At 44.6% G+C, this 23,472-nt stretch overlaps 1 protein-coding gene across 1 annotated transcript in view; it reads right to left on the reverse strand.

Annotated features, from left to right (window-relative positions):
- The window catches only part of LOC147124642 (transmembrane protease serine 11C-like), a 62,010-nt gene that overhangs the window by 36,495 nt on the left and 2,043 nt on the right, over nt 1-23,472 (reverse strand). Inside the window, exons 2-3 of the mRNA XM_085982952.1 lie at nt 20,922-20,981; nt 19,519-19,681 (exon numbers count right to left, since the gene is read on the reverse strand). Coding sequence (XP_085839078.1) covers nt 19,519-19,681; nt 20,922-20,981 — 223 coding nt within the window. The remainder of the gene's footprint in view (nt 1-19,518; nt 19,682-20,921; nt 20,982-23,472) is intronic.

Here is a 23,472-nt window from a genome sequence, read left to right on the forward strand (position 1 = left end):
AGAGTGTGACAGAGAGTTTAATGGTAATAGTGCATCAGTGAATAAGGTCAAATCAGGGAAAAACGGTAAAAAGTTAAAATTAAAGGCGCTGTATCAGAATGCACAAAGCATTCATAACAAGATAGATGAATTAATGGTACAAACAGCGATAAATGGGTTTGATCTTGTTGGTGTTGGGAAATGTTGCTGTTCAGAGGGACCTGGGTGTCCTTGTACACGAATCACTGAAAGTTAACATGCAGGTACAGCAAGCAATTAGGAAATCACACTGAGAACATTTATGTTCAACCTCTATCTCCTGTTCAACCCTCAGCTAACCTTCTGCCTTGTTGGCCTTGATTACAAGAGGATTTGAGTATAAGAGTAAAGACGTCTTACTGCAATTATATAGGGCCCTGGTGAGACCACACCAGGAGTATTGTGTATAGTTTTGGTCTCCTTACCTAAGGAAGGATATACTTGCCACAGAGGGAGTGCAACTGAAGTAAGATATTAAAAATTGGATAACCGGGCAAGACAAACCAGGATTCACTTGCAACATCAATATACAAGGTGGAGGGAATGGGTTAATTCATGCTCTTGAGTTGAACAATAGAGGTCTGTAAAATTGCATGAACCCAGCTAAGTTTTAAACATGATTAAGGGGCTTCAAATGCTGAGAGATTAAAACTGCCAGAACAACTCCTGGAAAGATTGAGAGAGCTGGGTATGTTCGGCCAAGTGAGTCGACCCCTATGCACTTAAGGGTCGGTTTAGAGTAAAACACAACAGGGTTCTATTCTTCAAAGTATATTGAGGATTAACTAAAGTGTTTTTGCTTTGTAGAAATGACCCAAGAGTGAGACAGAAAGTCTGCAGATTGCCCGCTTTGAAAAGAACTGCTATCTTAAGAAACACTTAAACAGATCGAACCATCTGACCACGGCAAATGGATGGTTGTAAAGTAATTAAGATGAGGCCCATGGTCACAAGAGGTGACGGGACCAACTGATAATGAAATGTGGGATTTGTAAGTGGCTGGAAGGATGGAATGTCACAGTTTTATAATTACAATTTAGCTATAACTCTGTATATGCTAATAAGCTTATCCCCACCTCTAGGGCAGGGCCTTAATTTTTGTATAACTGTGTGGACTTTGAGAGGCTTGTTGGAGTTGGATTCAGACGTGTCTGAAAGGCTCTCCCTCAGGCCTGAGTAAACCGTTTTGACTTCAATTAGTTGGTCTGTCTATCTTTCAACAAGCCAGTGACGTCGACCTTGTATATCACTTGGTCCGCACTTTGGGGGCTTACATCAATTGACGACGAGGATGGGATGCGCGATCTGAACAAGACTCTCAGACAATGATAACCTAAGATGGGTGAGTATGTTTTAATTACCACCTGTAAAATTAGAGGTTAATCGCTGGCGAGACGTTAAGTCAGAATCAACGTATAAAAGAACGTAAAAAGAAAGACACCTTTAATTGAAGGTGGTTAAAAAGTGAACTGCAGTTAGGGGCAGGGCGTTCCCTAAAGCCGTGAGGCGGCGAAACCTCAGTTAGGGGCAGGGCGTTCCCTAAAGCCGTGAGGCGGCGAAACCTCAGATAGGGGCAGGACGTTCCCTAAGCCGAGCGGCGGCAAACCGAGAGGGGCGGAAAGACCCCTACCCCAGGAGGCGGGAAATCCTTTAAGCCGAGAGGCGGCGAAACCTCAACAAACGAATGAATGGGTGCACCGTAGTGAGTGAATGAAATAAAACCCCTACAGTCACAAAGAGGTTAAAACTCAAAGCCTCGGGACTAAGTGTGTGTTTAATGAAACGGAGTGATTGACAGGAAGTGAGCAATTAATCAGAGTAACGCTATAGCGGCGAGCAACGTAGTGTATAAACCTAATTTACCAACACCGTGAATTAAGCATTAAACATAGCAGTTAGTTATGACTAAGACTGTGGAAGAAGAATCCTTCGGGGACCTGGATTCTATAACCCGACTTCTGGCAGATAAAAAAATTTTAAAAAAAAAACTAGTGCCGAGAGCCAAAAGGCTTAGTGGAGGGGAGGAGCTAAAGATAAAGAGGCACTGGCAATCTGAGCTTGTTACAGACAATGTAAGGAATTGAAACAGAAGGGAGAGATAAAGAAGGAAAAAGATCTAATTTGCAGGCGAACCAATTTGAAACCCCAGCAAGGGAAAAAACAAACAAACAGGGATTTGGAAACTAGGGAAAGCTGTTGCACCACCGATTTAAAACGGAAGAAAAAGATAAACTTAAAGCTTTACCAACATGGAAGTTATTAGCATCTGTACCAAGACAAGTAAAACACAAGATTTGCTGAGTGAAGGGAACCTTAGACGTAGGCTGGAATTTTAGGCTGTATAAAATTGTGTGTTAAAGTGTGAATGTTTTCCGGACTAGGAATGTTTAAGAGGTTACAATATTCCTTTGTCTGAAAATCTGTCCTTTAGAAAAAAGAAATGTCTGCTGTGTGTGTTGTAGCTCCACCCACTTCTCTGTGTGAAAGAAAAGCATTTAACCCTTTTGTCTTGTCTCGGGTTTTGGAAGTTTAAGAATGTGCAAATAAGATTGTGCCCTCAGAATGAAAAAACCTATTACAATTTGAGTTAAGCTGGAGTGTAAAAACTGAGAAGAGCAACAAAAAGTTTGTTTAACAAAAAATTAAGTTTCAGTCTAAGATCTAACCTTGGAGTTATGAGGTAAATTAACTTGTTAAAACCAGACTTTCATTGTGGCCACAGTGAAATTCTGGTTGATGTAAATTGGTGTAGTCTGAATTGAATAAGATAACTCCACTCCGCAAGAACGTCCAGCAGTGGCAGGTCCCTCTAAAATATTTAATTAACTACGGTACTGGGAGCCCTACAGAATGTGGGACTAAAGTTAAACCCTAGAAAGGTACAGGTAGGGAAGGACGAAGAAATCTACCTAGGACACCGAATAACACAAGGGAAGAGACAAATGCCCTAAAACAGATGGGAGGGGCATTAGGACTGGCTGCGTGCTTTGATTACTTGCAAGCAGCTAGGGATGGCAGCAGGAAGGGACCGCACCAGAGAGGGGAGGGGGATCCAAGGATATTTGTTGGCGCATTGGTAGGGGGCCGACAGGGCAAAATGTTAATAGACACAGGAGCCACAATCTCATTGACAGACTTACCCTTGCCCCGAACGAAACTTTCAGTTAGTATAGCAGGAATCGGTGGATGAACAATCAGGGCTTATAAGAGTGAAACAGTCTTACTAGAAATTGGATGCATAATAATACCTACACAGTTGTGGGTATGCGAGAACACCGAAGGAACAATCCTAGGGATAGATATACTGCGAGAAGTAGGAGCTTTAGTCGACCCTAAAGCGAATGAAATGTACTGGCCACCAGATTATAAGTCAAACAAACAGGCAGCCCCGGGAAACAAAGCAGTTCGGGTAGGGGCAATTAAAGTTATAGACCCAGAATGGGATAAGAAGGGACCGTGGGCAATCCCATGCAAAGAGTATATTGTGGTGGGGGCAACACATAAACAAGATTGTGGTTTAGTCCAAACCCCCCCGGTGAAAATACCAGGACCAATGCATCGCCCACATAAACAATATCCTTTAAAGGAGGAAGCCAAAGCAGCAGTACGGGGCATAGTGTTGGAATTAACCAAACAGGGAATCTGACCAATGAAGCCCAAGTGTTCATGTTTAGTTAAAGTGTGAAACCACAACTGTCTTTCAGTCAGGGATGTTTTTGGGTTGCGTGAAGTGACGCAATAATGTTTAGCTCCACCTTCAAAAGCCTGCGAAGGAGTTAACCCTTTCCACTGACAGCTGTTTGAGTTCACCAAGCAACAACTTCAGTATTACTGAATAGAATTTAAAGATATTGGACATTATTAAATTTAAGTTTCTTAATGTTAAGTTAATATTTCCCCACAGTGATAGAAGGAGAATTATGATTGATAAATGGAAGTTATCTTATAAACTAATTGCAGCACCATCTCAAACGGCTGGGAGACTGCTTGGGAGGCTGTCCTGTTACCCAAAGAATATCCAATTGTAGCAAGCCCAGCTACTATCTTTAATGACTTAAAGCCCGAACATAAAATATTCACCATGTTAGACATCGCAAATGGATTCTGGTCTATTCCTCTGCATGAGGAATCACAAGAAAAGTTTGCTTTCACCATAGACAACAAACAGTATACGTGGACACGGGTTCCACAGGGATTCCATAATAGCCTCGCCATCTTTCACCGCCACATGGCCAAAGCTTTGGAAAACTTAGATTTAGAGGATGAAAATAGTACCTTCTTGCAATATGTAGATGACCTCCTAATCGCATCAGACACACACGAGGGACATAAGGAGGCCCTAACAAAGGTTCCTCAGCCCTACGGGATGCAGGTTTTAAGACAAACCCAGCCAAAGCTCAGATAGGAAAATCAGAAGTGTTACCCGGGGTGGGAAGCCAGGTAATGTCTAAAATCCTACCAGTAAAACCGGGACTAAGGCTCCGGTGGGAAGGACCCTACGAGGTGTGAATGACCAGTGATACATGTGCGTGTATAGACATACACGGCACGGGAAAATGGAGATGGAAACACTGGACACAGCTGAAATTATATAAAGAAACCAATGAGTAGTCCAGAAATCACACATTACAGAGAGAGCGAGGATTACTGGAACAGGAATAACAACAGAAAATGCTGGAAAAACTCAGCAAGTCAGGCAACATCCGTGGAGAGAAATTTGAGTTGACGTTTCGGGTTTGACCCTTCTTCCGAAACGTCAACTCAAATTTCTCTCCACGGATGTTGCCTGACTTGCTGAGTTTTTCCAGCATTTTCTGTTGTTATTTCGGATTTCCAACATCTGCAGTATTTTGCTATCTTACTGGAACAGGGTCCAGCAGGAAAGAGATGACCTCGTATTTGCAGTAATAACATCATGCTGTATGATGCTAGTAGTATTCTTTGTAGTGTGTATATTTAAATACCTCTGGGAAGCTGGTCGAGAGCGGAGGGGCATGCCTCCACCAGCGGACCAACCGGGAGAAGGAAATTAATTAGGGAGGCTAAATTGAAACCTAGAATAAGTGTAACCACTCTTCAACAATTCATAGAGATTGAATGTATTACTATAATATGGATGACTGCGGGATTACTGTGTGCATGCCCGGAAATATAACGGGACGATATAGAGCCCGAACTGTTAGGAGTAATAAGACTGGATTAATCAATTGCTGGTGATGACCAGCTTTATATTTCTACAGAACCCATCAGAGGAGGAGCCAGATGCAGAGGCAGCCGACAAGCCACAAACAGCATGATTAACTATCTGTTTTTATGTGGCCTCTTAGGCCTAAGGGAGTTCGATAACGTGGAAGAGAATCCCGCAACGACAGGGAACAGTTACCTATATATGTCATGGAAGTACACCAGCCAGCTAAATCTCTCGAGTTGTTGGGTTTGCACCAGGGTCCCAACACACTCAAGGGGAGGAATTCCCTTGATGGCGGGCAAGGGATATGAGTATTCCGAGATAGTCGAATGGTTGGTAAGACAAAATGCCAGCTACGGCAACTATTCATGGTTAAACAACATGTGCACGAAGATGTGGAGGATAGCCGGATACCCAATGAACAAATTTGAGGGCTGGTACCTGACTTCTTTCGATGCAATCAGGCCACCTCCCTCATTGATACTTATGGGGGAGCACCGGGGAATGGTGTCTAAACAAAACCAGGAGCGAGGGACAGTTCATGGGGTGGAGCATTTGTGATAACTTCATTGAAGTAAAGGCAAACTATAAAACTAGAAATAGATTAGTCATTCCATCAGGTGATCTTATTTCCTTAAATTGGACTAATGTGATTAATAAAACAAGCAGAGAAAAGTGGAATGCAGGGAAAACCGCACAGCATTCGTGGAGTGACATGTTTCGAGTCAATAAAACCGTACTCGCCTATAATGGCACGTATTTCATATGCGGGGAACCCTAACCGACGCGCAACAAGAGGTCCCAACGGGCAGGAGCAAGCGGGCGGTGCAAACCTGGGAAAAGGTTATAGCCATAATGTGGCCTTTTTATGGGGTACACAGGGCCATTCATGAAACGGACCAATTAAATACATTATTGGAACAAGTAGCCAATGATACAGCCGAGATAGCCAGATCAATAAATGAGGAACTGGTGGCCATGCGTACAGTATCAATGCAGAACCGAATGGCCTTAGATTACTTATTAGCTAAAGAAGGAGGGACGTGTGCTCTAATAGGACCATCATGTTGTACTTACATCCCAGATAACTCAGAGGAGATTGAAAATCTCGCCAGTCACATACAGGAAGCGGCTAGGAAAACTTGAGACTCCCCCCCACTTCCTCCTATTTTGATAATTGGGGATCAGGATGGTCAGGGACGTTGGGCGCCTCAGTGATACAAGGCATAATGATATTCCTCATGACTGTTATTACGATATATTGTGTATTTTTACTGCTCCAGTGCCTCTGCACCAGAATGAGTAAAGCCGAAATTGGTGCAGTAAAAGAAGTCGAGCCTGAGGAGAGGCAGGTAGCGAAGTTAAGAATGGAAAACTCCCCCGCTTCTCCAAGGCAAATGGTGTAAGATGTGATAGGAAGCCCTGAAATTATGAGGGATTAATTGGGCATGGTAATTAAGGACCGGGCCGGCCAACCATAAGACGGAGGTGGCAGAAGGAGGGTGGCAGAAGGAGGGTGGCAGAAAGAAGGTGATGAATGAGGATTGGTGAGTGATGACAGTCTCGAATTGGCACGTCACGCACCCAATGCGGGAATGAGGGACAGGCCTGAGTGGAAAGCCTAAACCATTAGTGCAGGGTCTAAGGGGCCCCGGGAATGGCTACACGTAAAGGAAAGACCACCCTAAAGGAAAGACCACCCTAAAGGAAAGACCACCGTAAAGGAAAGACCACCATACGGCGTGGAGGGGGAAGTCGGCCTCCAAATTGATAGGATATATACACGTGTATAACCTAAACTGGTAGAAGGCCAGGGAGTGCATGCTCTGGCAGACACCAGGAAGTGGAAATACATGTTGACATGTTTTGGAGCAATTGTCCAAAAGGTCAAAAGGGGGGACTGAAGTAAGATATTAAAAATTGGATAACAGGGCAAGACAAACCAGGATTCACTTGCAACATCAATATACAAGGTGGAGGGAATGGGTTAATTCATGCTCTTGAGTTGAACAATAGAGGTCTGTAAAATTGCATGAACCCAGCTAAGTTTTAAACATGATTAAGGGGCTTCAAATGCTGAGAGATTAAAATTGCCAGAACAACTCCTGGAAAGATTGAGAGAGATGGGTATGTTCGGCCAAGTGAGTCAACCCCTATGCACTTAAAGGTCTGTTTAGAGTAAAACACAACAGGGTTCTATTCTTCAAAGTATATTGAGGATTAACTTAAGTGTTTTTGCTTTGCAGAAGTGACCCAAGAGTGAGACAGAAAGTCTGTGGCTTGCCCGCTTTAAAAGGAGCGATATCTTAAGAAAACACTTAAAACAGACCGAACCATCTGACCACGGCAAATGGATGGTTGTAAAGTAATTAAGATGAGGCCCATGGTCACAAGAGGTGACGGGACCAACTGATAATGAAATGTGGGATTTGTAAGCGGCTGGAAGGATGGAATGTCACGGTTTTATAACTACAATTTAGCTATAACTCTGTATATGCTAATAAGCTTATCCCTTCCTCTAGGGCAGGGCCTTAATTTTTGTATAACTGTGTGGACTTTGAGAGGCTTGTTGGAGTTGGGTTCAGACGTGTCTGAAAGGCTCTCCCTCAGGCCTGAGTAAACTGTTTTGACTTCAATTAGTTGGTCTGTCTTTCTTTCAACAAGCCAGTGACGTCGACCTTGTATATCACTTGGTCCGCAGTTTGGGGGCTTACATCACAACGAAGGTTCACCAGACTGATTCCTGGGATGGGGGCGATTGACCTATGAGGAGAGATTGGGTAGACTAGGCCTATATTCTCTAGAGTTTAAAAGAATGAGAGGTGATCTCATTGAAACATACAAAATTCTTACAGGGCTTGACAGGGTAGATGCAGGGAGGATGTTTCCCCTGGCTGGGGAGTCTAGAAACAGGGGTCACAGTCTCAGAATAAGGGGTCGGCCATTTAGGACTGAGATGAGGAGAAATGTCTCCACTCAGAGGGTGGTGAATCTTTGGAATTTTGTACCCCAGAGGGTTGTGGATGCTCAGTCATTGAGTATATTCAAGACAGAGATCGATACATTTTTGGATATTAAGGGAATCAAGGGATATGGGGATAGTGCAAGAAAGTGGAGTTGATGTAGAAGATCAGCCATGATCTTATTGAATGGCGGAGCAAGCTCGAGGGGCCAAATGGCCTACACCTGCTCCTATTTCTTATGTTCTTATGAAGAATGAGCTTATACTCTCTGGAGTTTAGAAGAATGAGAGGTGATCTCATTGAAACATATACGATTCTGAGTGGGATTAATAGGGTAGATGGTGAGTGGCTGTTTCCCTTGGCTGGAGAGCCTAGAACTAGGGGGCATAGTCTCAGGATAAAGGGTCAGCCATTTAGGACTGAGATGAGGAGAAATTTCTTCACTCAAGGGTTGTGAATCTTTGGAATTCCCTTCTCCAGAGGGCTGTGGATGCTTAGTCATTGAGTATATTCAAGGCTGAGATCGATAGATTTTTGGACTCTATGGGAATCAAGGGATATGGTGATCAGGCAGGAAAGTGGAGTTGAAGTCGAAGATCAGCCATGATCTTATTGAATGGTGGAGCTTGCAGGGCTGTATGGCCTATTCCTACTCCTATTTCTTATGTTCTTATTTCTTATGAAATTACGATAGGAGATGGGGAGATGCTGCCACGGAATTTCAGGGCTAGGCAGTCTTCAGTCGAAGTGCAGTCAGGGTGTTTGAAACTCACAGCTGCCAACTGTTGGATCCGTGGTTCAGTGGATATGCTATTATTAAATAATCACACGGATGCTGTACATGAACAATAAACAGGTCTTTACTGGAGGAGGGTAGTCTCTAGACTGGGGGTACAGAGGCATGCGCAAAGCTTATATACCGGTGTGGTCACTGCCGGTACTACAGTATACAGGAGCTGTAAAAGTAGTTCTGACTTAAAGGCACATACACTACACCAACTGTAACACTGACTTCTTGTTAATGTTGGGTCGCCAGGGGAGTTAGGCTAGAGAAAGTTTACAGCAAGTGGACCACCGTTTAAAATCTGCGTTTAGAGAAAGTCTGTGTGATATCTTTGTTGTTTGATATATTGAGTAGTGTAGGAAACATTTATCCTGTTAAGAACATAAGAACATAAGCAATAGGAGCAGGAATAGGCCACTTGGCCCCTCGAGCTTGCTCCGCCATTCAATAAGATCAGGGCTGATCTTGGGCTCAAAGCCACTTCCCCACCCACTCCCCATAACCCTTCACTTCCTTATCTTGCAAAAATCTGTCTATCTCCACCTTAAATGTATTTAATGACCCAGCCTCCACAGCTCTCTGGGGCAGAGAATTCCACAGATTTACTGTTGTGTATGTAATATGTGTGCTACTTTGAACCTATGGACAGGACTGCACTACTTGTTGGGCGTAGTGATACGCAGTACCACTCCTGGCCATAGGGGTATAAATAGTACTGTGGGTACTGATTCCCCTCAGTTCCCGCCTGTGGGCATGAAGTAAAGACCTATGTGCAGTCCCTACCTCCAACCAGTAAAGGCCTGTTTGAGTTATACGTTTAAGTCTTTGTGTTAATTGTTCAATACAATACACATACTTAACACTGGCGACGAGTCAGGCTCTTACCCTGCGGCAGTTATTCCAGGCGGCTTCGTCCAAAGACAGGACGTTGAAGAGAGGTTTCAATCCTCAACACCCCACTCAAAACTGAAGGGCAGCAGAAATCCTGACAGCTTCCAGCGACTGGAAGCGACAGGCATTAGGACCCTGAAGCCTCCATCAGCTTGTGAACCGGAGTAAAGACAGGACTGGGGAAGAGAGAGAGGTAGGGCGATAGCGATCGGCAGATAAGGGCCGGGCCGCTTTGAAGTGAGGGGCGCAGCCGGGCCAGCGATCGGGACCAAAGATAAGAGCCGCACTCGGACTGAAAGGCGCGGCGGCTGCAGAAGCTCAAGGTGCGAGAGTCGCGGTGCACAGCGCGGGCTATCGATCGCGGCGAAGATAAGGGCCGCACTCGAGGGCTGAAGGGAGACGGCGTCGGGGGACGGGTGAAGACCGCCAAGCACGGGAAAACCGCCATTTTGTGGGCGGAGGACGACGGCAAGAGCGGGAAGCCGCCATCTTTGATAACAAGTAAAGAAAATAAAATCTGAGAAATTGCAAATCTACAATGCCTAAACACGGGAATATTAGCACCTTTGATAGTGACCTCGAAGATTGGGCCATATATGTTGAAAGAGTAAAAAAATTATTGTAAGGCCAATAAAATTCGTGACCAAGATAAAGCTCTAACATTATTAAATTTAATGGGTGCGAAGACGTACGGGCAATTGAAACACCTGTTATCACCAGATGAACCGGCGGATAAGACGTTCGATGAGATTGTTACTGTCCTGAAAGATCATCTAAACCCCACGCCGCTGATGCTAGCGGAACGATTTAAATTTTACGACAGAAGGCAGCTACAGCATGAAAGCAATGCTGAATATTTGCTGGAATTGCGTAAATTAGCGAAATATTGCCAGTTTGGAACGGGATTGACAGATGCACTACGAGACAAATTTGTGTGTGGTTTATTTAAACAGGATACACAAAAGCGACTGCTCGAGGAGAATGAGCTGACGCTTGAGAAGGCGGTCACTATGGCAGCAGCACACGAAGCCGCAGCGAGAGGCACGGCAGTAATGCAGCTACGGTCACCGGAGCTCAGTGCACACAAATTGGGTGTGAGTTCTGGCAAATGTTATCGTTGTGGAAAGACAACGCATGATCAGAACCAGTGTTGGTTTAAAAACCAAGAATGTAGAACTTGTGGTAGGCTTGGACATATAGCTAGAGTATGCAGGTCAGGGAAGAAGACCAGCAACAAGAAGTCACCGCAAGGAAAATACGCAAAGGTACACAAGGTGACCGAACAGGAGTCCGATTCAGACGCTAGCAGTAATGAATTGGCTAGCTTAAGAGTACTCAACGCTGGTAAGGGTGCAGACCTCCAGACAATTTGGGTCACTCTTCAGATAGAAGGAGTCCAAGTAAAACTGGAATTGGACACTGGATCGGCATTGACGGTCATAAATAAGAAAGATTACGGAAAGTTATTCCAACATATTCCCCTACAGGATACGGGGATTATATTGAAAACATACACGGGGCAAAGAGTGTACCCCATCGGGAAAATAGAGGTTGCAGTGGTCCACAAGGGCGAAGACAGTCAAATAATGGACTTATATGTGATATCTGAAGGAGGTCCTCCACTACTAGGACGGGAGTGGATTAGGAAAATGAATATGGACTGGCATTTCCTACAAACAATAACGAGTGAGAACTCGGTGAAGATAGTCGGCCCAGACTCTGGAACGGATGATGGTAAGCCCAACTCAGGTGCAAAAGACAAAGTTTCAGCACAGAATTCCACTGAGCAACAACAACATAGTTTAACTGTGGATTCTGAGTCTGGCAAGTCTACTGATGTGCCCATTTCTGAGGGACACCGGGCTCGAACTCAACTCCATTTCAAACTACAACAGCAATTAGAACAAATGCTTCGCCGTTTTGAGCAAGAGTTGAATGCAACGAAAGAGTTCTTTGATATAGAGTTGGAGAATCTGGAAAGACAACAGAAGCAGCTGATGGAGAAAATGGAGCAGGAGCACACAAAACGTCTGATGTCAGAGGAGTTAACGGTCAGCCAACTCCTGCATATGCTGAAGGACAGGACTCTGAAATGGGAAAAACTTGAACATGAACTTCAATATTCAAACGAAAGGGGTTCGGAGCTCTCAAAGGTTATTGGAAGAGCTGAGGTGGCAACACAGACTGAGATGACTGCAACAGAGCAGCCATTGGATGCCAAAAGTACGCTGACTCACGTCAACGTAGAACAACAGACCGCTGAAACAGCTGCTCCGGTAGAGGGATTGCATAGTCCGATCAATCAATCTCCAAAGGAAGTTGAAGTATTAAAATCACAAATGAGGTCACTAGTAAACGACTTGCTGAAAGCCCAGAAAAAGCTGGATGCAGAGGTACACATGAAGAAGTCTCTTCAGGAAAGATGTCTGGATTTGGAACAAGAGCTGGCTAACGTCCAGCTGGGTATGGAGGAAATAGACGACCCTCTCACTGGTCTAGCTCAGGACGACACCGAATATTACGATGTCCTGTCCTGCCCAGCTTGTAACTTCGACTCCCAAAGTGCAGAAATCATGGAGGAGCACCAAAAGTCTACGGAACATCGGGAGAAGCTGGCTCTACGACGGAAACAGGAGGAAGAGAAGGAGGAACTGCGCATGCAGCTGGCAGCTGTGGCAGCTGACAATGGAGCCCAGAGAGTCTCCAAGAAGCAGAAAAGGAAAAGTAAAAACAGAAGATGACCCACCTGAACCATTATCACCTCTACCAGATCACACACGTGGCCCCTCCGAACGGAGCCAATTCAGTTCGGAAGTTCAGACTGTTAAATCCATGGAAGGACTATTGAATGAGTCACTCCAGCAACGTGAACCGACTACACCACAGAGATTGAATCTGTGAACTGTTTTCCGCAGAGACTGAATCTGTGATCTGTTTTGACATGAAGTTATCTATGTATCTATGTTATTCTGTTATGTAAACCTGAAGTTATATATGTATATATGTTATCACGTTATGTTAAATGGGGAGATGACTGTAAAGCTAGGAAGGGAGGAATGTTGTGTATGTAATATGTGTGCTACTTTGAACCTATGGACAGGACTGCACTACTTGTTGGGCGTAGTGATACGCAGTACCACTCCTGGCCATAGGGGTATAAATAGTACTGTGGGTACTGATTCCCCTCAGTTCCCGCCTGTGGGCATGAAGTAAAGACCTATGTGCAGTCCCTACCTCCAACCAGTAAAGGCCTGTTTGAGTTATACGTTTAAGTCTTTGTGTTAATTGTTCAATACAATACACATACTTAACATTTACGATCCTCTGAGAGAAGAAATTCCTCCTCATCTCAGTTCTAAAAGGGCGACCCTTTATTCTAAAACTGTGCCCCCGAGTTCTAGATTTCCCCACGAGGGGAAACATCCTCTCTGCATCTACCTTGTCGAGCCCCCTCAGTATCTTATATGTTTCAATAAGATCACCTCTCATTCTTCTAAATTCCAATGAGTATAGGCCCAGCCTGCTCAACCTTTCTTCATAAGTCAAACCCCTCATCTCTGGAATTAACCTAGTGAATCATCTCTGAACTGCCTCCAATGCAAGAATATCCTTCCTTAAATAAGGAGGCCAAAACTGTATGCAGTACTCAAGGTGTGGTCTCACCAATACCCTGTACAGTTGTAGCAGGACTTCACTGTTTTTATACTCCAACCTCCTTGAAATAAAGGCCAACATTCCATTTGCCTTTTTGATTACTTGCTGTACCTGCATGCTAACTTTTTGTGTTTCATGCACAAGGACCCCCAGGTCCCCCTGAACTGTAGTATTTTGTAATCTCTCTCCATTTAAATAATAATTTGCTTTTTTATTTTTCCTGCCAAAGTGTATAACCTTGCACTTTTCCACATTATACTCCATCTGCCAAATGTTTGCCCACTCACTTAGCCTGTCTATATCCCTTTGCAGATTCTTTGAGTTCTGTGCACAACTTGCTTTCCCACCCATCTTTACATCATCCGCAAACTTGACTACATTACCCTCGGTCCCTTCATCCAAGTCATTAATGTAGATTGTAAATAGTTGAGGCCCCAGCACCGATCTCTGTGGCACCCGACTAGTTACTGTTTGCCAACCAGAAAATGACCTATTTATCCCAACTCTCTGCTTTCTGTTAGTTAGCCAATTCTCTATCCATGCTAATATATTACCCCCAATTCCGTGAGCTCTTATCTTATGCAGTAACCTTTTATGTGGCACCTTATCGAATGCCTTCTGGAAATCCAAATACACCACATCTACTGGTTCACCTTTGTCCACCCTGCTCGTTGCATCCTCAAAGAACTCCAGCAAGTTTGTTAAACATGATTTCCCTTTCATAAAACCATGCTGACTCTGCTTGACTGCAGTATGATTTTCCAAATGCCCTGCTACTGCTTCCTTAATGAAGGACTCCAGCATTCTCCCAATGACAGATGTTAGGCTAACTGGTCTATAGTTTCCTGCTTTCTGTCTCCCTCCTTTCTTAAATTATATACTGTTCATTCATCTAGTTTATGTAAATAAAAACACTCACTGGTTCAAAGCCTGTGTCCCGCTTTGGTAAGAATGTTCAACCAGTGTGCCACTTTGAGAAGGAGAATTCATGTAGCATGGGATATATTCCAGTGGCCGATCTATAGAGGCAGAGTTCCCTATTACAATCCCTGAGTCGCGCTATTGCTTACCTAGATGCTGGGCAGAAAAGGGCACACTGCAGATCATAGGGGATGTGAGGTCCACTTACAGGAGTGACTGGTGACAGTGAACCTAAAAGGACATCTAGCGTAATAACGCAAAAAAACGACATAGATGAACTTGAGTTTTGTGTTAGAATTAGTGATTATTTCTAACACCAAATGAAAGATCCTGGTATTTATTTTTTTAATTCATTCACAGGATGTGGGCATTGCCAGCATTTATTACCCATCCATAATTGCCCTTGAGAAGGTAGTGGTGAGCCACCTCCTTGAATAAGTGGCTTGCTAGGCCATTTCAGAGGGCAATTAAGGGTCAGGGTAAGGGTGGCAGATTACCTTCCCTAAAGGACATTAGTGAACCAGATTGGCTTTTACAACAATCTGGTAACCTAATGGTTACCATTTCTAATACTTGTATTTTTTTAATTCCAGATTTATTTAATTAGTTGAATTTAAATTCCCCAGCTGCTGGGATTTGAACTCACACCTCCAGCTCATTAGTCTAGGGCTCTGGATTACTCATCTAGTAACATAACCACTATGCTACCATATCCCATTTAGGAGGCTCTTTAGCGACACAACTGATAATTCTTACGCTACCATGAGGAAAAAGAAAAATGTGAAGAGATCGCAAAGTCTCTGGGCTGGATTTTGATGCTGGAGGCGTGTAGGAGGCGGGACTACAACTTTTGGGGTTGTAGTCCCGCCTCCATTGAGTTGTGGCCAACCCATGTATTTTCACTTGATTGACTTTGTTGAGCCCGCCTAGCGAGTCAGAAAATCGAATAATATGATGTCATTATTGCTGCTGCATTTAGGGTCTGCAACAAGCCTTGCTTCTTCTGCAGGCTGCCAACCTTTTGGCATTTGCTGATACACTGAGCTGAAGCAGAACAACGTTGCCCTGCAGGCTTTAGTGGAGGGAGCAAGAGCTCACAAGGAGGTGCTTTTCCCTTCAACAGGGAGGAAGATGCCTCCCCAGCAGACAAAGGCTGCGTGGCTGCAAGTGGCAGAGGAGGTCAACTCCTTATCGGCTACCTGCAGAACCTGGATACAGTGCAGGAAGAGATTTCATGACCTTCAGCACACTGGAAAAGTGAGTATGAAGTTCCCATCACTCACAATCTGATCTCCATTGCCTCTCCTCACCAGCACTCAGCTTTAGCAACCTCTTCCTCCACATCCTACTTGACACTGACATCCATGCACCCTTACCCATTCCCTCTCTCTCTATGCTCACATTCACCTAACTTTTCAACTATGCAGCCCTCACACTCCCTATCACTCTGATGCTATGAAAACAACTGACAACACACAGGGAGGGCCCTTGGTCTTGCCACCTCACTCCATCTTTGTCTCCTTCTAAGCATCTATGCTATGGATTCTCTACACTCACTCCTTCATTCTCACTCAAACTCCACTTGTCTCCCTCATTGCAGGAAAAGAGAGCTCACAATAAAAGAGAATGAGTGAGGACAGGGGGAGGGCCACCATCAGTAGCCCACCTCACCCCCTGGGAGGAGGCGGTCCTGGAGATCGTACGACTGGACGATGAGGCTCAAGTGGGGGACGGACAAACGGGTGCATCACAGCAAGCTGGTGACAGAATAGTTTTCCATCTCTCTCATTGACATTGCATGAGCCGCTGATAATGATTCTGAAGCTATAACAGATGGACCTATGATCATCTGCAATATGCAATGTGCATGTAACCTTGACCTCACATCTCTAACTCTTTCCTTTACTCCCCCACAGGACCATCGAGAGCCCCCGTCCCCACTGTCCAGGAGGAAGAGCCTGAGCTTCCAGACACCTCAGAGGAATCTGCAACCTCTGAGGGCGCAGCGTCAGCAGAATTCAGCGCACCCAGCACCAGCGCAGACACTCACACCTTGGTGGGACCTTCGGGACATAGAGTAGTGTTGTCACCTGGTATATCACAGCTCACAAGTGCGCATCAGCAGATTGTGGAGACAAGGACAGCAGTGGAGAGTGCTAGTCGGATTGCGCAGGACTCTGCCAGCTCGGCTCAGCTGCATGTCGACCCTCTGCCTCTGGGTCCATCCATAAGATCAGTGGGGCTGGAACTCCAGGAACAGATGCAGGAGTCTCTGGCAAGTTTTGTCTCCAGGGTCGATTTGAGTGTGGAGCGAATGGAGGAGTCCATAGCGAACATGAGCAGAGCCTTTGTGGAGTCATTGGCGCATGAACACATCACCATGGAAAGGATGGCAACCTCCATGGAGGAAATAAGTCGCCAGGGTATGGAAAACATGGTGAGTGTTCATAATAGAATGACATCTCTTGAGGAGCGATGGGCATCTATTGAACAGAGAAGTCAGACCTTCATGGAAGTCCTTCTGAGTAGGACTGCCAGTGCAGATACGGGTCCCCATGGCCCCCTGATGTGCAGCAAGGTGCTCTCAAGCCACTTCCAAGCGCTGGCCCCTTCTGACCTGTGCAGCTTCAGGTGGGTGAGCAGCAGCCTGGCGCTCCTGTTGCTGCTGCTGTTGCTGGTGCTGCTGTTGTTCCTGGTTCTGTTGCTGCCACGCCTGGTGCTCGAGCTCCTCTAATGCCAAGAAGGGAAGGAGAAAAATGGCTCCCATGCTTCTGGCATATGCCTCTGCTGAGGAAGCGCTGAGTGAGGGTGGCGAGAGGGGTTTCCCAGGAGGTCACACTGGAGATGTGTGTGAGGCTCCAACCTTCCACAGGTGTGGTTAAGCCTGGTAAAAGTTGCCCCAGGCCTGAAACAACAAAGTCCTGCCACCTGCAAATGATGACTGATCAAATCTCCTCTTTAATGGTTGACCTGCAGCTGATAGTCAGCAAGCCAATAGTGCTCCCGCCAGGTTTCACAGGCGTGATCCCCACCAGGTGTGTTTTACGTGGGAAAAGGGTTAAAGATGCAAGGACCTGTTAAAATGGCATTATAAAGGCCAATTATTGCTGATTAAGGGCCTTAAAGACCAGTCCCGCCTGTTGGAGGCGGGACTGATTCGGGACCATCAGACACGCCTGGGTTAAAATGGCTCGGGTCGGGACCCAGGCGGGGGGGTCCCGACCCCCAGTTTTTGCGATTTTAACCCCCCACACGCCTCAAAGCCCGCCTCACGGCTGAGTTAAAATCGACCCCAGTGATTTTGTTTAGTAGTGCATGTTTTAGCCAGTGTATGTTAGACCAAATAAATATAAGTTTGATTTTTCACCGAAGCATTCCTGTCCGTGACTTATTTCATTTACACTCTAAATAATAATTCCCGGGTATAGAACTTTCGTAAGGTGGGGGCGATTTGAACCGTCTGTCTAGCAATTGGGCTAGGATCAAAAAACGCTTACAAGTGGGGGGTTTGGCAAACAGCAGAGAGGACGATAATAGACTTCCGCATGACAAGATAGGCAGAATGGGCAAACAGGTAATACAAGGAAAACAAGGAATGGAGTACTGTATACACTGAATGGAAAAACAATGAAGGGTGTGAAAGAACAGAGATGACTCGCGGTTCAAATACGTAATTTTCTGAAGATGTGGGTGCGGACAGATAATGCCATTTTTCCGGGATTAAGCCTATCTCCCACAAAAGCCAACAGCACTTTGGGTTCTATAAATCGAAGCATAAAATATAAAAGTAAAAAAGTCACAATAAATTTATACAAAGCATTGGTTAAGTCACACGGTTAGAGTACGGTGTGCATTTCAGGATGCTCCATTACAGAAAGGACATTAAAGTCATAGAGAATGTATAGTGTAGATTTGCCAGGATGATGCCGGGGATGGGAAACTAGGAGACTTGAGATACTGGACTTATTTCCACCGGAGCAAAGAAGGCTAAGAGGAGATTTAATAGTTTTTCAAAATTATGAAAGGTTTTGATGGAGTGAATAGGAAAGGATCATTTTCTCTGGTTGAGGGGTCAGCACTGAGGATTCATCAATTTAACTTTGCCAGTAAGAGACTGAGGAGTCTACTTTACACAGCAGGTAGCTGGAGCATGGAATGCTTGGCCACAGGGAACGGTTGAGATAGCGAACATTGCTTCTTATAAGAGAAAATTGGATAAATATTTGAAACAGAAGATGATATGGGGAGAATGTAAGGCCCTGGGTTTATTTTAGGATTGCTGTAACAAAGAGCTGGCAAAGACACAATGGGCTGAATTACCTCCTTCTGTGCTGTAAACTTCTAATAATTCTAAAAATCTATGTAGAGAAAAAAATGAAGTTCTAGACTGAGACCAAGAGCAAGACCTAGCTCTGGCTGCTAAAATGTTAGCAAGCATTCATTTATGTGGTTAGGATATTAGGACACTAAAACAGAACAGTGTACCATACTTTATGTTCTTATGTATTTGCAAAAAAATTTCCATGCCAGCTTCCCAATCTTAGTTTTGATCTTTTTGAGCAGAAGTGAGACACTTGCAAATGGAAATGAATGGGTTGGCCATGGTAAGAAGTACATTGGAGGGCTTAAAGACACATTTCCAAAGTATTTTCCTTTTTCTCATCAGTGTGTTAACATTCCATGATGAACATGCAGGTTAGTCGTGTAGCAGCTGCATTTTAGTTAACATTTCCATGTGCTCAAAGCCCTCACTGGGAAAACCATTGCAAAGTAGTTTTCCTGAATCTGACTAGCCCATTGTCTCTGTTTATCTGGACCAGACCGTCGATGACCCCACCAAAAAGACTTATAGGCATGTTGACCCAGAAATACCACAGGGGGCTCTCCTGGTTTCCTGCTCCAACTTCAACGGGAGATTGGCGGAACTGCCAGAGAAATGGTACAAACGTCCGTTTTCTCCCATTTACAGTTTTTCCACAAATGATCTGCCAAAATAATGGTATGAGACAGGGAGAACCCCATCAGAAGTAAGGCCAATTACCGTTTTGCAGAAAATTTGTAAAATGAATGCATGTATAAATTAGAACTTCAATAATTACTTCTGAAAGCAGTGAGCTGCAGAGATGAGCCATCTGTCAGAGATGATGGAAGCACCACAGACATGTGATCCGATCTGGAGGCTAACCTGCCAAGGCCATTCCCCGTTCGCCGAGTCTGTCCCACCAACAATCCTACTGGATATTGCAGGTCTGGAGCCACAAGCTGTATAAAAGCAGAACTGTTTAGTGTCCAATACACTCATCTGAAAGGATTTTATATAAGCATTCACAAGACACAAGTAAAATTAGCACATGTTAAGAATAGATTTTCTGAACCTATGCACAGCGTTAGCATGTATTGAAAAATTGCAGGTCCTTTTTTCAATGCATGCTCGTGGAGTGCAAGGTACTTGGACACCCGTGTAGACTCAGAAAATCTGCCCTGTAAAGTCTAGCTTGCTGTTTGTACAGATTGTTTTTACATTGAAAGGCTAACTCTGTACAAGGCTTTACTAATGGGAATGTTACATACAGTAACAAACACTCAATGTTACTTCACTATTAAGCTGGGGAGGGTGGGGGAGTGCGGAAAAGTGAGGATGGGCACATGTGCTGGAGTTTTGTTTGTGGATCAAAGAGTACTTATGCTGAAATTTTCCTCAACAGCTTAAGTTAATGCGGTAAAGTCTATTACTGGGTTGGTGGTACTTAATTGGTGAAAAGAGCAATCCTGATGGTCCAATAGCCTTTTCTTAATCCATGCTTTCTTTTTGTGAAAGTTCAGCAGTATTTGGGAGACTGCATTCTTTTATCTCATTGTCTTTGTTCTCCCAAGTGTCGTCCCCCCACACACCCACTCCCCCCTCTGAAGGTACTACCTCCCTTCAGTTCCATGGGTGCCTGTTACTCTCCCGTACTGTGCACAAGTGGCCATTATTCATATAGGATCCTTGACTGAGTTAGCATGAATCATAGCCAAAGGGTCAGTGTCGAAATGCATTAGTTAGCTATCATAAACAACAGCAACTTGCATTTATATAGCGTCTTTAACATCCCCAGGCACTTCACAGAAGCATAATCAGACACAAATTGATACCAAGCCAAAAACAGGTTTCCATTAGGCCAGGTGACCAAAAGAGGTGGGTTTTAAAGAGCATCTTATAAGAGGAGAGTGTGGTAGAAAGACAAAGAGGTATTAGGAGGGAATTAGGGCCTAGATGGCTGAAGGCATTGCTGGCAATGGTGGGGCAAAGGAAGTGGGGGCGCACAGTTCTCGGAGGGTTGTAGGGTTAGGAGAGTTTACAGAGATAGGGAGGGGGCGAGGCCATGGAGGGATTTGAACCTGAGGATGAGACTTTCAAAATCAAGGCGTTGGTGGACCATGAGCCAGTGTAAGTCAACGAGCACAGAGGTGATGAATGAACAACTTGTATTCTGCCCCAAATAAAATAGCTTCAACTTACTTGCATTTGCTGAAGTCTGGTTTGTTACTGGAGATTCTAAAGCCTGCCCTGTTAAATCACCTGGAAGATAAAGGGATTCGATTTGCATAAGTTTATTGTAACTGCACTGAAAACAAACAACAGAGAAACAGAGCAGAAGATCAGCTTTCTTTACTTCATTCCTTTCTCATTTTTAATGTGAAAATTTGACTGATTAATTAAAAGAACTTTCATTTATATAGAGCCTTTCATGACCTTGGAATGTCCCAAAGCACATCTCAGCCAATTAATTTTGAAGTGTAGTAATTGTTGTAATGTAAGGAAATGCAGCAGCCAATTTGTGCACAGCAAGGTTCCATAAAAAGCAATGAGATAAATAACCAATTAATTTGTTTTAGTGATGTTGGTTGAGAGATAAATATTGGCCAGGGCACTGGGGAGAACTCCCTTGCTTTCCCTTGAGAGGGCAGATGGGTTCTTGGTTTATCGTCTCAACTGACAGACCAATTAATTGAAAAAGAACACATGAATCATGTCTCCTAGACTTTGATTTTACAACATTAACAGGAGTGAAGGAAAAATAATCTGATAGATTAAGAAAATAAAATTTGCATCTCAGTTTTAAAAGTTTAAACTTACTGCAATTTGTGTTATTTAGTGTTTATTCCTTATAAAAATCTACGAAATGCAATACTAAACAAGAAGGCTGGGTAATCTGGCTCTTTGTGAACTTTTATACTGATCAGGTTGGAGAATGAAGCAATTTTTCCCCTTTTGGCACCCAGTGTGTGCCAGCTTGTCTTAGTTCGTACTCTTGCATCTGGGTCAGAAGTTTACTGGTCGGAGTCCCACTCCAGGACTTGCGAGGGAAGAGTGAGAGAGGCAAAGAGCTCCACAGTTTTCAGGACTCAGAAGAAAGAATTTGAGTGGGATGAGCTTCAATTTAAACAGTGATCTGTCAGATAGGAGGAAGATGTGTAGAATTATGTATTTTGAGCTTAGAGTCAGGGGAAAAATTCGGTTGCTTTGCGCCTCCCGTTAGCACCTAAGAGGGTCCTAATGGGGCACAAAGCAACTAGCACCCGGGCACGGCAATGTTTGCGCCGCTCGCGAAATTGACCAGACATTTTTGCAGCGGCACTAAACACTACCGCCACGATCTCCTGCGCCCACAGATCGTGACGTCAGTTGAGTGTGCAGCGCCCCGGTAGCGCTCTGGACCAGGTATTGAGTGGCGCCCCCTGTCTTTCCACCTACCGCTAGCAATGACAGGTTGAGGGGAACGTTTTGCAGTCAGGAAGGGACTGGGGGAGTGCTATTTAAAGGTGACTGCTTCCTGCCTTTTTTTGTCGGCGACATTTTTGCACCATGCATTCTGAGAGAGAGACTGAGACTTCTGGAGAGATTCAACGCTGTATGAAGGTGTTTTGGGTACTGAGCAGCACTTTGCAGGTTCATTTTGATTTGACCTTCCGTGCATCGATTTAGAAGAGACTATGGGAGCTACACTCTGAGCTCTTTCCCTGGGCCTCTCCATTGTTCTTTCCAGCAGATTTGATGTACAGGTCTCTCCAGGCTGAGATTCAAGGCTGCAATGAGCAGGGTGTGGCTGGAGAGTAAGATCGACCCTCCCCTTTAAGAACTGTCCGGCACCAGTGTGTCTGTGTTCCATTGCTGACTGACATCACATGAGCTTCGCCAGCACTCTGAGATAGCAGCTCGCTCCTTGGCGTTAGTGCCTTAAGAGAGGTGTGTAATGCCTAATTTAGCGCTACAATCACCTCCAGGGGCAATAGAAGCCAAGTTTGTGGTCGGAGGCAATAATTAGCACCAGGCGCTAAACTTTGTGCCTGGCCGATAATTGTGCCCCAAACGGGGCGATACCGAATTTCTCCCCCATGGGCCAGAAATTTGGGTCCCCACGGGTGAGTACGCGCTGGGTACTCATGCGTAGGCCCAACGAAAGTGCCGGTTTCGTGCATGCACTGCGCATGCGCGGGAAACCGGAACTTCCGTTCCCTTAAAGGAAGGGGTTCACAGGTCGAACGCGTGCAGCGGAGAGGCAGCGCGTACGCCTGGAACTTCCGTTTTTTTTGCAGGTTTCTCCGGGAGGGTAAGTCTCCAGGAGCTACGCTTGTAAAAAGCAGTCGCAAGGCCTGCTTTTAACAAGGTAAGTGGTGAATTAAGTTAAATTAAAACATTTTTTCCACAGGTTTATTATTTTTAAATACTTTAAAGAAAGGTAAGTTTATTTTTAGCCCCGTTAGAAACTGTAATTAATTTTTCAAAAATTTAAATTATTGTTTAAAATAGTTATTTTATGTAATTTATAGTTATTTTAAAAATGTGATTTAAAAAAAAAATTATTTGAAGTTTTAGTTATGTTTTGGGGCTGAATTTTATTCATAGATTTGACAGGTCTTCCTGTCAAATCTATGAATACAGATTCCCTGCTACCATTGGCTCTCCATGACCCACGTGATCCCAGGGGACGCTTCGAACTAACTGCACCCCTGGGATACACAAGCACTGCGCGCCGGCAGTTGGAGCAGGCCCAGGATCGGAATCCCAC

The sequence above is a fragment of the Somniosus microcephalus genome, chromosome 1, assembly GCF_052327205.1.
Source record: "Somniosus microcephalus isolate GS21.2 chromosome 1, FLI_Smic_1.0, whole genome shotgun sequence".
Classification (NCBI taxonomy): Eukaryota; Metazoa; Chordata; class Chondrichthyes; order Squaliformes; family Somniosidae; genus Somniosus; species Somniosus microcephalus.